The 11972-nt window shown below is 29.8% G+C and overlaps 1 protein-coding gene across 2 annotated transcripts; it reads right to left on the reverse strand.

Moving 5' to 3' along the window:
* Positions 1-956: 956 nt before the first annotated feature.
* Positions 957-5616, reverse strand: LOC113376622 (mitochondrial-processing peptidase subunit beta). Of its 2 annotated transcripts, none has more exons than XM_026616612.1 (11): positions 5416-5616; positions 5149-5254; positions 3977-4252; positions 3457-3613; positions 3133-3309; positions 2172-2299; positions 2029-2100; positions 1862-1953; positions 1654-1768; positions 1437-1525; positions 957-1228 (listed from the first exon to the last, which is right to left on the reverse strand). In XM_026616612.1, exons 1-11 carry the CDS (start codon positions 5494-5496, stop codon positions 1088-1090), a joined length of 1434 nt encoding a protein of 477 aa, XP_026472397.1. In that variant the 5' UTR covers positions 5497-5616; the 3' UTR covers positions 957-1087. The 2 variants fall into 2 exon arrangements, with proteins under 2 accessions (XP_026472397.1, XP_026472396.1); XM_026616611.1 differs by having other exon boundaries at positions 962-1228; positions 5149-5263; positions 5428-5616.
* Between the last annotated feature and the right edge of the window lie 6356 nt (positions 5617-11972).

Here is an 11972-nt window from a genome sequence, read left to right on the forward strand (position 1 = left end):
ACAACAACTTGCAATATGTATGTATATATATATATATATATATATATATATATATATATATATATATATATTATTTGCCTATTTTTATGGCCTTCAAAAATCACATAAAATTTATACCTCTAGACCAGAATACGCCCTTAAGTGCCGGATAAGAACAACTGTACGATTTTAAAATAAGAGTACAGAAAAGAAAATTAAAATATGAAAATCTTGCTTATTGGATCTAATCACCGAGAAATATCCGACATTAATACGTAGAATACCGCAATCCTACCGGTGGGTCAAAACGCGATGTTATCTGTAATTGACAATTTTTGGTGCAGTCTTCAAGGAGCACAATGCAGAAAAACAAATATAATGAGACATACAAACATTTCTATATTGACGTTACATTGAAAACATTTAACTTGCAAATATATTTTGAATAGTAACGCTTTCGAGTGTATCAAGGATATCATGAAGCTTTTACATCTGTTCCATTTCATCTGTTAACACTTGCTCGACTGGTACCATTAAGCTTCAATAGTCATAATAAAAATAATTGTAAACAGTAAATAAATGTGCTCCATAGTAAAAAAAATCACTAATGCAACAAATTATGCTACAAATGTAGTTCATATTGAAAGCAAAAATGTCTGTCATTTTAGAGAAAAGAAAATGTAGATATTGTGAAAATTCCATAGTCACCAAAATGTGCACAAACTTATTTGTTGATTTTAGTAATACTCACTCTGTCGGTCTATTTTCTTCAAACCAATAAATAGAAAAAGCTTATGCAAAGCAATAAACAGAGGCTAAATATCAAACTAGTTATATTTTAACTCTAACTTCCATAATAAATCCCAGAAGATAAAACTGCAATTAAAACAATCAAACTATTATTTTAATTATAATTATAATTTATTGGTTTAAAATTAGCATTCTGTTATGCATTCATTGTAAACTGAAAAAGAAATAATCCGTTTTTTCATTACTACCGACAATACATAGACATACCTGTATATAAATGAATAACTGTACAGTAATTTAATGGATTTGCTTCTCTATAGATATTTAAAATAAGATTTAAATTAAATTCTAAATAAAATTATAGTCTGAGCCAGTACATAGATGAACGAATACGATTGTAATCGGGCAAATTTTCAACTGGTCCTACAGCTGCAACAGCGGGACACCTGTCATAAATGTATTTGGTGGCTACATCACGTATATTTTGGGCAGTTACAGACTGAAAAACAGAATTAATTGCATATTAAAGTATAGCTATAAAAGTAAAAGTGAACGATTTCTTTGAATAGTTACAAATAAAAAAAAATTAACAACACTCATCTGAGATATAAATTAGCAATTCAAAATTCACATTCCGTTACGCTTTGAATAAATCTTTAATAGTAAATATATATATAAATATTTATATATATATTTACAAGCCATACCTCAATTCTTTGTTCAAGTTCATGAATGGGAATTCTTCTACCATAACATAACATTTGTCTACCAATATCTTCACAAACAGGTGTTGTTCCTATAAATTAATTAATTACAATAGAAACCAACTTAAGTTTGGATGAATAGATTGAAAACAAAGCAAAAAATATGTTTAGATTGCATCACTTTTCGTATTTACTGATCAGTAAATTGTCTTAGACATACCATCAAGCAAAAGGAGCATGTTTGTTTTCAAATGATTCTTTGCACGTTCTACTTCAGTTTCTGTAACAATTGTGCACAAACGCATCCATTCATTTTGAATATTAAATAACATATTCTGAAAAGATAAAATATAATTGATTAAGAAGATCATTTAACAAAAATGATATAAAATCTAATTATGTCAATTAACAGTTGAAAAATTAAGTACCTCGCATTGCATTGGATCACAAACAAAGTAAATACCCCACAGACCAGTATCTTTGTAACATGTGTTAAAGGACTGGAAGCTGTGACATAAACCTAAAAGATAACATAAAATTCCAAACTTAATATTGGCAAAATTAAATAAGTTTAATTAAAGAAAATGTTTCTAACCACCACCAGCACTGGCTTGTGCTAATCGTGAAGCATTGCTGTTGCCACCACCTTGTGACCTGTCCCAAGCACCTAAAAAAAGAATGTAGCATTAATATGTGCTTAATATAAGTACGGTTTATATATTAAAGAAAAATAGAAACCTATCAGTGTATTGGCTACCATCAGTGGAATATTATCTTGATTGGTCCAGCCACAACCTTCAACAGCAATAGCAACATGAGCTAATGGCATAGAATCATCTCGAACACGAATCTCTGAGCCTGTAAACCTGTAAATTATTACAAAAATTAAGTCTCATAAGTAACAAATTATTTATGCTTCGTAGCATATACAAAAAAAACAACATTAGTAATAAAAAAACAAAATCTATGACAAAATAGTAAAAAATTCAATGTTCACTTAAGAATTTAATTACTTAAAGGGGGTACTCTGGTCTAATTTTTTTTAGAAAATCTATTTGTTTTTTGGATATTTCAAAAGTTTAACTACTCAAGAATATTTGTACAAAAACGATTTTTCAAAATTCAAATTATTTTCTGATAATTTCATGATAGTGCTGTTTAACTTCAAAAGCATTTTTCTAGAAACTGTCTTTTTTGATACGATACCCACGATTTCTCAACTTCTACTGGACCAATTTACTTGAAAATTTTCTAGAGTCTTCTCTTCAGTATGAAGTACTCTCATCTCCGAATTCAGACTTTTACTATTTTTAGAAAAAATAAGAGTATCAAAAAAAGTTGTGAAAATTTTTTATTTTTAGACAGTTGCTAGCTATTTTATGAAGAAAAAATATATTAAATTGTCCCTAGCTCATACAATTGTAACAAGATTCTAGATTAATAATATATATTTTTTGTCCTCCATTTGTTTAGATAATCAGATTGTCTGGGAAGGCTATAATAAAGGGTATAGTCAGGTACCAATTTTTAGAGACTCCCCACTTCATCACTTTCAAGTATTGAAACTTGAATAATGTTATTTTTTTATATTCTCAAAGCATTGATTAAAATATTATTTCCTTTTTTTACAATCTTTCAAAAATGACAATATTTATATCTATAGACCAAAATACCCCCCTTAAAACAAATGAAAATTCACCTGCAAGGAGTAATACAAGGAGCTTTCTTGTCAAAGTCTGTAGTTAATTTATTAAATTGTGTTTCAGCCAATTTAACCAATTCTTCGTGTTTAACACCACCAGCACCAGCTAATACTATTCTTGGTGATTGATAGTGTGTTGAAATATATTCCTGTAAATCATTACGGCTGATGCATCTAAAGAAAAGTAATAATTACACACTGATAAGTACAAAAAATATAAACGATACAGACATAGCGTATCAACCTTCACATAAGTCCAAATACAAAAATTAAGTTTATTAAGTCCACTTGGGTTCAATAAAAATGAAATTGAAAACTTACTTGATATTCTGAGTTGGCCCCAAAATTGTGTTTCCTAATGGAGTTCCTTGGTAGGCAGTTGAGTGTAAATGATCAAATACAACTTCTTGTAAGTTGCTTTCAACTTCTTGCATTTCACGTAGAATAACACCACGTTCCCTTTCGATTTCGGCTTCTCCTACAAAAATCTCATTTTATTATACAATCTTTCTATAAGTATTAATTCTAACAAATATCAAATAATTAGTGCAAAGAAACAAATTGTTAATAAAATTCCATATTTCTACCTTGAATCATTTGAATACATCAATTGTACTATACAAAAATTAATGAAAAGAAATTTAAGAACAAAATTAAACGAAAGTAACTGTAAATAATTATACAAATCAAATTGTCCTTATAAACTATATAATCCTAATAGTTATTTGAGAATTATATAATATCTAATAGAGTGATGTGACTCAGAAATTTTACAGCTTTTGAAACCATTAGGAAAAAATTATAAAAATGGTATAATTATCTTTTATAAACTATATAATACCTAAACGTGAATTCTGAATGATGTCGCTCAAAATTTCAACAGCTTTTGGAACATCATTAGCAAGGCATTTAGCATAAAACACAGTCTGTTCACGAGATGTGTAAGCATTCAAGTGGGCTCCCATATTTTCAACTTCAAGTTCAAGATCTGTTTGGGAGCGTTTAGCAGTTCCTTTGAATGCCATGTGTTCCAAAAAGTGTGCAACACCATTGTTACGGGCATCTTCATACCTTGAGCCAGCGTCTATCCACAAACCAACAGTAGCAGTTGCAGCTCCTAAAAATATGAATTATGCCCATGTCATAAAAAAATTAGGTGTAAGTAGCATTGCAATAATCAATTTAAGAATTAGTATTTAGCAATTTAGATAATTTTTACTTATTACTTTAAACAAACTTATATCAGTAATTTTAAGTATTATAGTGCACAAACATATGCCTGTAATTCAAAGTTTAATATTTCAATCACTTATAAAACTATAATATTGTAAGGCATGTTCGCTTAGAGTTAGACATGAACTCTATTGCCATGTTAAACTTCATTAAAATAAAAAAAACTTGTTTATCATTTAATTAAAAAGTACCAGCACAGCTGATCTTTGCCAAGAACTTATGAGCCGATTCCCAACTAATATCTTTTAAACAGATTTTAAATTTTCAAACCTAGATCAAAATTTTTTGCTTTCAAATTTTTAAAATTGGTCCAAAAGTTTTTTCAGAAGAATATTTGACGAGAAGTAAAGTACTTCAGATACTTCTTTTAAATTTCGTCTTAAACAATTCAAAATAATTGTAAAAACAAAATTAGCAAGTCTAACATTCTGGCAAAAAAATAAACTTCTCCTTCGAGATACTAAAAATGTCAGACTTTTTTTAGCACCATGTGCCCCTTCAGTGACAGATTTGACAATGAGGAAGTTATTTTCACAAATAACATTTCGGTTTACTTAAAATACTTCAATTATCTATCTGATTACTTGTCTATTGTGCAAAAGTATTTGTATCAATACTATATAAATCACACACAAATGTGAATGACCTATCAAAAATAAAAATATTTGTTATTAGTTTTATAGTACAAAAAAGAGTTGAAGTTATAACTATAAGACATTAAAATTTCGAACATAATTTGGTAAGATATTTATTTTAAAAAGTAAGAAATAATTTATTTACCTGAATCTTCTGTCGCAACTTTGAGGCCACTTTCCAAGCAAGACACTTGCGTTGGAGGAACATTTATGAGTGCTTGCTTGTAATCGGTTAAAGCTGTACTTCTGTTCTGAATTCTCTAAAAACAAAAAGCAAACGCAAGTTTTAACATCAACACCGCATATCAATCTCATATATTATTGAAAATTACGTAATTTAGAAATGTAACACACAGAGGTTATGATACGTTTACAATCAAGGAAACATGTTGAATTAATGAATCAGCACCACATATATAGTTACCTGGAACAGACAATTTTTATTGCCATTAACCCTTAACAATTTTGATAATTTTACTAATTGAGTAGCCATTTCTGAAAGATCAAGTTGTCCTGGCCTAAAGTCAAAAATCCACAATGATGGATACTTCAAACAAAATAACCCATCAGGTAGTATTGCCAGAGTCGAAATAAATTAGTCAAACCTTTCATACGTGAAGCAACGAGTACCAACACGATATGAAGATTAGGATTTCTCGAATTAAGGACTCTCTTTGCTCCTATCTATGATATATTTGGTAGGATCATTTATGCTTATTTATCTATGATTAGGATCTTGGACCATATAATACGATTACGATGATAGAAATCCTATCAGCATTTTCTACTAATAAATTAATATTAAATAAACCTATATAAAAATAATTGATGTTAATAATAACGACTTTTAAAACATTCGTTATTTTACCTTATGCAATGCTTTTAATTGTTTTATTAACTTCTCGCAGTGTAAGTTATAGTAATCGCAAAAAAATCGAAAATGAAAATTTGTATACAACTTTACGTTTCAAAGGTTTCTGAACATTTTGGTATACATTAAAAAAAATGGTTGTATGTGTGTGTGTATGTATGTATGTGTGTGTGCGTGTGTGCGGATACAAATTTTCGTTAACGATTTCAGGAACACCGATCAACCGATTTCAATAATTCAAAAAACATTCGATTCGTATTGATAAGGAGACGTACTGATTAGTTTTTGGCGAAGGCAGGTCTAGCGGTTCTGAAGATACGAGGCAAAAAGTGCCAAAAACGGTAACTTAGTGCTTAAGAGAACGGAGCGTCCGATTTTAGTAATTCAAAAAACATTTTACATTGACAAGATAAATAAGAACTGATGAAATTTTTGGGAAGGCAGGTGCAGCGCTTATGGACTCTCAATAAAAATAAGTTAAAAAGATTTCATTTGGCGGTCAAAAATGTTTATTGGACATATGTACATCAAATTATCATATATTTTAATAATGTGTATACATTTTGTGTAATTTTTTTTGGGTTTCGTACCAAAACTTATAATTACTGTACGGGAAGTTCCAACAAATTGCCTTGAAGCACGATGCCATGCCCTAGTTTATTTATATCTGATGATGATTTGATCCTCCGACTCGAAACTTTCCTGATTCGAATGATTCGGAAAAAAACCTGATTCTAATTTTTTTTTAATTCCTTTTATTCAGCAATCTGTTATAAGCAGATAAGCAATGAGCAAAGATTTTGTTAACGATATAAAAAAGGAATAACATTATAATAATACATATGATTTTATTAGAATATGAAACAAAAACAAAAAAAAAATAAAATATAAGAAAAATATAAATGTTACTATGTTATGTTAGTGGGTAATTTTTGCTTCAGCCTGGTAGGCTTCCAAGTACACTTAACAGGCTATAAATCGTTAGGATGAACGTCGATTCTGCTTTTATAATTGGAAGGGGCTGTTGTGTTAGATTATATATATATATATATATATATATATATAAAGAGATTATTAACAATATAAAAATAGAATAACATTATAATTCGATTATAATAGATACTCCCAGCCATCTCCCAGCGGAGAATCTATTTGGAGTACAATATAAAACAAAAATAATACAAAAGTAAACAAATGAAAAATAATATAAAAGTTACTAGATTAGACCAGTGGGTAATTTTTTTTATAAATAAAATTAAAATAAACGTGTATACACAGAAATATTATATTAAGTAATTCCTCTTTTTTGCTGTATTTATAAAAAGAAACATAAATACACAGTATATATTGTATAGAGTTATTCGGCAAGAACTCCGGATTGGGAATAGACCTCCTCCAATGTTGCCCATGCATCTCTATCTTGTGTTACGTCTCCAGATCATGTCAGCTGTTCGTCTTAGATCGTTTCCCCATCTGGTTAGTGGTCTCCCTTGATTCTCTCCCTTCTGGAATTTTTTGTCTGTTGTTGGTTTTACGGTTTTCGTTAAGTTTATCTCCAGACCAACCTGGACACTAGCTTAGTGCAGAAACTCTATCATTAAAAATATCTTTCCGGTTGTCACTGACAAAAGTACAATGTCGCCTGAAAAATTAAGGTGCATGGCTTAGATGCTTGTCGTTTATATATATGCCTAATCTGCGCCAATCCATCTTACCGATGATGTTCTCCAGGATCGATATACATATTATTGGAGATAGAGAATCCCCCTGTCTTACTGCTCTTTTTATGGGAAACTTCAACTCCCTTGTTGAGTCGGAATCGAAAGCTTTCTAATAGTCTATGAAAGTTATATAAGTTATATAATGTTCTCGATTGTATGAATGTGGGAGAAAGTCTTTCCTGAAATCCACTTGTTTCACGAGTTGTTTCATTTTTAGTGTTGTACTTATTCTTTTGTTAATAATTGTAGAGAATAATTTGTACAGGATAGGTAGTAGGCTAATTGGTCTAAATGCATTATCTACAAATAGTAATTGATAATACTTTGAGTAGCAGCTGCTAAAGTAATATACAAGTACCTAGGTGTGTATGATTGCTTGTATAAGGTTGTTCGAAATGCAATTTCGTTTTTTGCGACAGAAGATTAAATTGTATTTTTTCAACCCAACATCACACTCAAACCCTATAATTATTATATGAATTAAGTTTGAAAGCTTATATATTAAGGTTCATGTGTGCACATTTTACTGTTTACAGAAAAGGTTAAAAATGATGTTCAATCCAAAATAAAATTGACCGATGAGTTTGGAAAGTGTTAATTGTGCGACAATGTCAGAACTGGTTTTTTTAATTTTTGATCTGGAAATTTTGATGTCGAAGCGATCACGTTGAGAAATAATGGTTGAAGCTGATAAAATTTAACAGTTTATGACCACTTGAATGGTCTGGGATTTTCCTCGAAGCCTAATGTATGAGTTTTACAGGTTTTCATAGAGAGAAACCTGTGACGTCAGGAATCTGATCAGTTTTTGAAAAAGAATTGGAAGAGAAAAAATAGGTTGTATACAACACTTCATATGCAATTCCTCAAGAAACAAAAACAAGAGTAACCTGGGCAAACCAGTTCCAAAGTCAAAGTACATCACCAGAAAAAGGTGATACTGTATATGTTTGAACAGATTTTAGACGAATTGTTTATTTTTCAGCTTTTTTGGCTTAACATATCGTAGCTTTAACAGAAAAGGCCAAAACTAATCAACAGGTAAGGCGTAGTATTGCATCAAAACGAGGCGCGACCTCACATAACTTTGGCCAATCGTCAAAAGCTTTTACAGCTGAAGGGGACGCAATGCCACGCCCACAATATTTACCAGACCTGACATCATAGGATTATTATTTGTTCCAGCCACTAAAAAAATGTTAGATGGTGAACAAATAATGAGTAGGTCAAAATACACCTTTGTCAGTTTTTGCCAATAACGATTAAAAAAAGATATGTTCTCGGAAATATGCAAATACTACAAATATAACAAAAAGATGTTCGAACAAAGCAGTCAATATATAATTTAATCAAGTATTTGTTTATTATACGAAAATGAGTTGTATAAAAAACGAAAGTACTTTCCGAACAACAATAAATTGAACAACTTTATGAAAAATTATAAAAGAATACTTATAAATACATGAAAAATATATTAAAAATAGGCATTTGCAAGGAAAGTTATGGAACAAAGCTTAAAAATGCATGATTAATGTACTAAAAATGAGTATTTGCTAATGAAATTATAAGAGAATAACTAAAAATACATAAAAATGTATTAAAAATAAGCATTTGCAAAAAAAATTATAGGAGAATATTTAAAAATACATAAAAATGTAATGAAAATGAGTATTAGCAAGAGAAATTGTGAAAGAAAAATTGAAAACATAAGTCAACTAGTTTATTTTCCAGAATATTTGCGATGTCTCTAATTAATATGAATTATATCCAAAACATAGCCATAGAAAACTGCTCGATTAACTACATATATTATCAAGTTTGAACTTTTAATACGATTTTATAATTCTGAAATAGATATAATACAAAAGACAATAAAATTTCAAGCTGAAAATCAAATAAACTTTATTATTTAATTGATTTCATGCAGAACAGACGATTGGCATAATTTGAATTTTCGCGTTAAAAAATGTTGGTACCAAAAAGTTTGGAAAACACAAAAAACTCATCTGACCAGCGCGCGCAAACTGTACAGATTTCTACTCTCCATCTCTCTGGTCGATCATAAGCACTCTAGCGTTGGCGCAAATCGGACGGTTTGTAACTGTTGAGTTTAATAAGAGCAAACAAAATTAACAAAAAGCCATGGATAATATTGCCAGGGGTAAGAAGAAAGTGCTTAGAACAAGAGCGCACAGAGAAGAAATTAGGAAGCGACTTATAGAAAGGTTGAACAGAGCTGATAGAGGCGAAGTCCGAATGTTATTTCGATCTCCAGCGGGTGATGTATCCTCGAGTAGCGCCATCGCTATTCCAGAATTTGACCACCCCGAACCTGTTGCAGGACCCTCCAAGCTTCGAAGTGTTGGAACGCCACGGCCCTCCGAATGTCGATTACCAATTACACGAACAGTTCCAAATATAACTCCCAAAAGCACGACAATTGTCGAGCAAAAACCGGGGTCACAGAGCGATTCTACTTTACAAATGGTTGCCAAGCGGAAAATTATGTCTAACTTAAGAGACGCCGAGAGAAAGCTTGAGAAGAAGTCTAAAACTGATTTAGAAAACCGAGAATCGAGTGCAATTCCGCTGGACAGGTTCAGCGATGCAACATGTTCTGAGAGCTCTACATTAGTGGATTCATCATCCCATATATTTACGGAGAGTAGAGGGTCTTCATCGACCACTATGAGGTCAGAGTGCGGTTCTGCTTCAGACACCCAGAGTATCAGCAGCCTCTTCGATTACTGGATGTCAATCGTTCACTCATCTGATGAAGATTGTGGCAATCGGAGTTACGAAGGCTATGTCTCAGACTCTGCAACAATCACTAAAAACAAATACAAAAAACATAAATGATTATTGTAACTTTTATTGCTACTCTAAAATGAAATATAACGTGTAATTAAAATGTGTTTGAATGCTTATACTTTTATCCTTTTACAATAAAAAATATATTTTAAAACTGTTATTTTTATCAATATCCTTACCTTTTATACCCATAATTTTTTCCAGAGTTTGTGTACAATATTAAAATTCGTCCCTTGAGATCCCAGTAGGTAATTATTGTAATTTTCATTGCTCGATATCTCGCACCAACTATAAAATATTTAAGTATACTATTATAACCTGATGATATTGCAAATAAAATGTTACATAAATGATTATAATTTATTGTTATGCAATATAAATATTTCAAAAAACTGTATTTTTCAATATTATTCTTACCTCGTACGCTCGTAAGTTTTTTCTCGAGTTTGTATACTATATGGAAATTCTTTCCTTAATATTTCATAATCCAGCAAAAAATATATAAATATATATACATATTCTCAATATATATATATATATATATATATATATATATATATATAATGGCTTTATAAATCAATTTTACGTCCAACAATTTCACTACATTAATCATTTTCTTAAGATATTCAAAACATATTTTTATTATTAAATGCTATCTTTTTTGCTAATCAGACTATGTATATGATAAGGCATATATTAGACATGAGAGAAATGTTAATATGTTATTTTTACCCTTAATAATCTTAACTTTTTGTTACAGGAATCATTACATATATTCATGCAGACATTTTTTCCTACTTGTTCAGACAAAATTTTCAAATATTATCATGCATTTCAATATAAAGAGAATATTATTCAAAATGTATGTAATTCATTCTATTGTACTGCATACCTTATTACATAGTGACCACTAATTATAGTCTCTAAGCATGTAATATCATTATTTTCGATAAATCATACAAGCAAGGAACTACTTCATATTATAATAATGTTAAGCATATTTGGCAATAGTAAATATGTATACAAAGCTATCTATGAACACTCTAATTTTCTCACATATTATCTTTAGTTTATAATTTGTACAATTAAATGTAATTAATTGTATTATTGGCTTGGGCGTTGAATAAATAAATGAAAAATATCTAATTAATTTGATAAAAAATTATGAGTATATACGTTTATGGAAAACTAAATTAGGCAAAAAAAATTAAACATTACATCCATTTCATTTGTCACTTTTGTTTCACAAAGCACAATTTAAATTAAAAACTACAAATTATCACTTATGCACTAAGCCATTCACAACATCACAATTCAGATCACTTTAACATTCAACAACTACATTTCCCTTTTTTCCTTGGTTTCTTGCACGGCTCTCTTACTATTCCTGAAAGATATTGAGTTAATCTTAAAATATCTATTAACAAAGCAACATAATCTTGAATATCTTGCAAATTTTTCAATTGCTCTGCAAATATATGCAATGCATAATTATGTAATTGTATATATATTTATACATATATAAAAGAAAGGCTTGATATAATTATCCAACTTTAAAGCTCGATA

This window comes from Ctenocephalides felis, unplaced genomic scaffold (genome assembly GCF_003426905.1).
Source record: "Ctenocephalides felis isolate EL2017-DRISC unplaced genomic scaffold, ASM342690v1 CF-g0.4_SCAFFOLD_01886, whole genome shotgun sequence".
NCBI classification, from domain to species: Eukaryota; Metazoa; Arthropoda; class Insecta; order Siphonaptera; family Pulicidae; genus Ctenocephalides; species Ctenocephalides felis.

What these genes read in the sequence shown, in the direction of transcription:
- LOC113376622 (XM_026616612.1), bottom strand. Translation starts at nt 5,496, where the DNA reads ATGGCTACTCAATTAGTAAAATTATCAAAATTGTTAAGGGTTAATGGC. An exon ending in GGTAGCCAATACACTGATAG is followed by an intron (nt 2,101 to 2,171) that starts GTTTCTATTTTT and finishes TTCTTTTTTTAG; the next exon opens with GTGCTTGGGACAGGTCACAA. An exon ending in CATGCTCCTTTTGCTTGATG is followed by an intron (nt 1,526 to 1,653) that starts GTATGTCTAAGA and finishes ATTAATTTATAG; the next exon opens with GAACAACACCTGTTTGTGAA.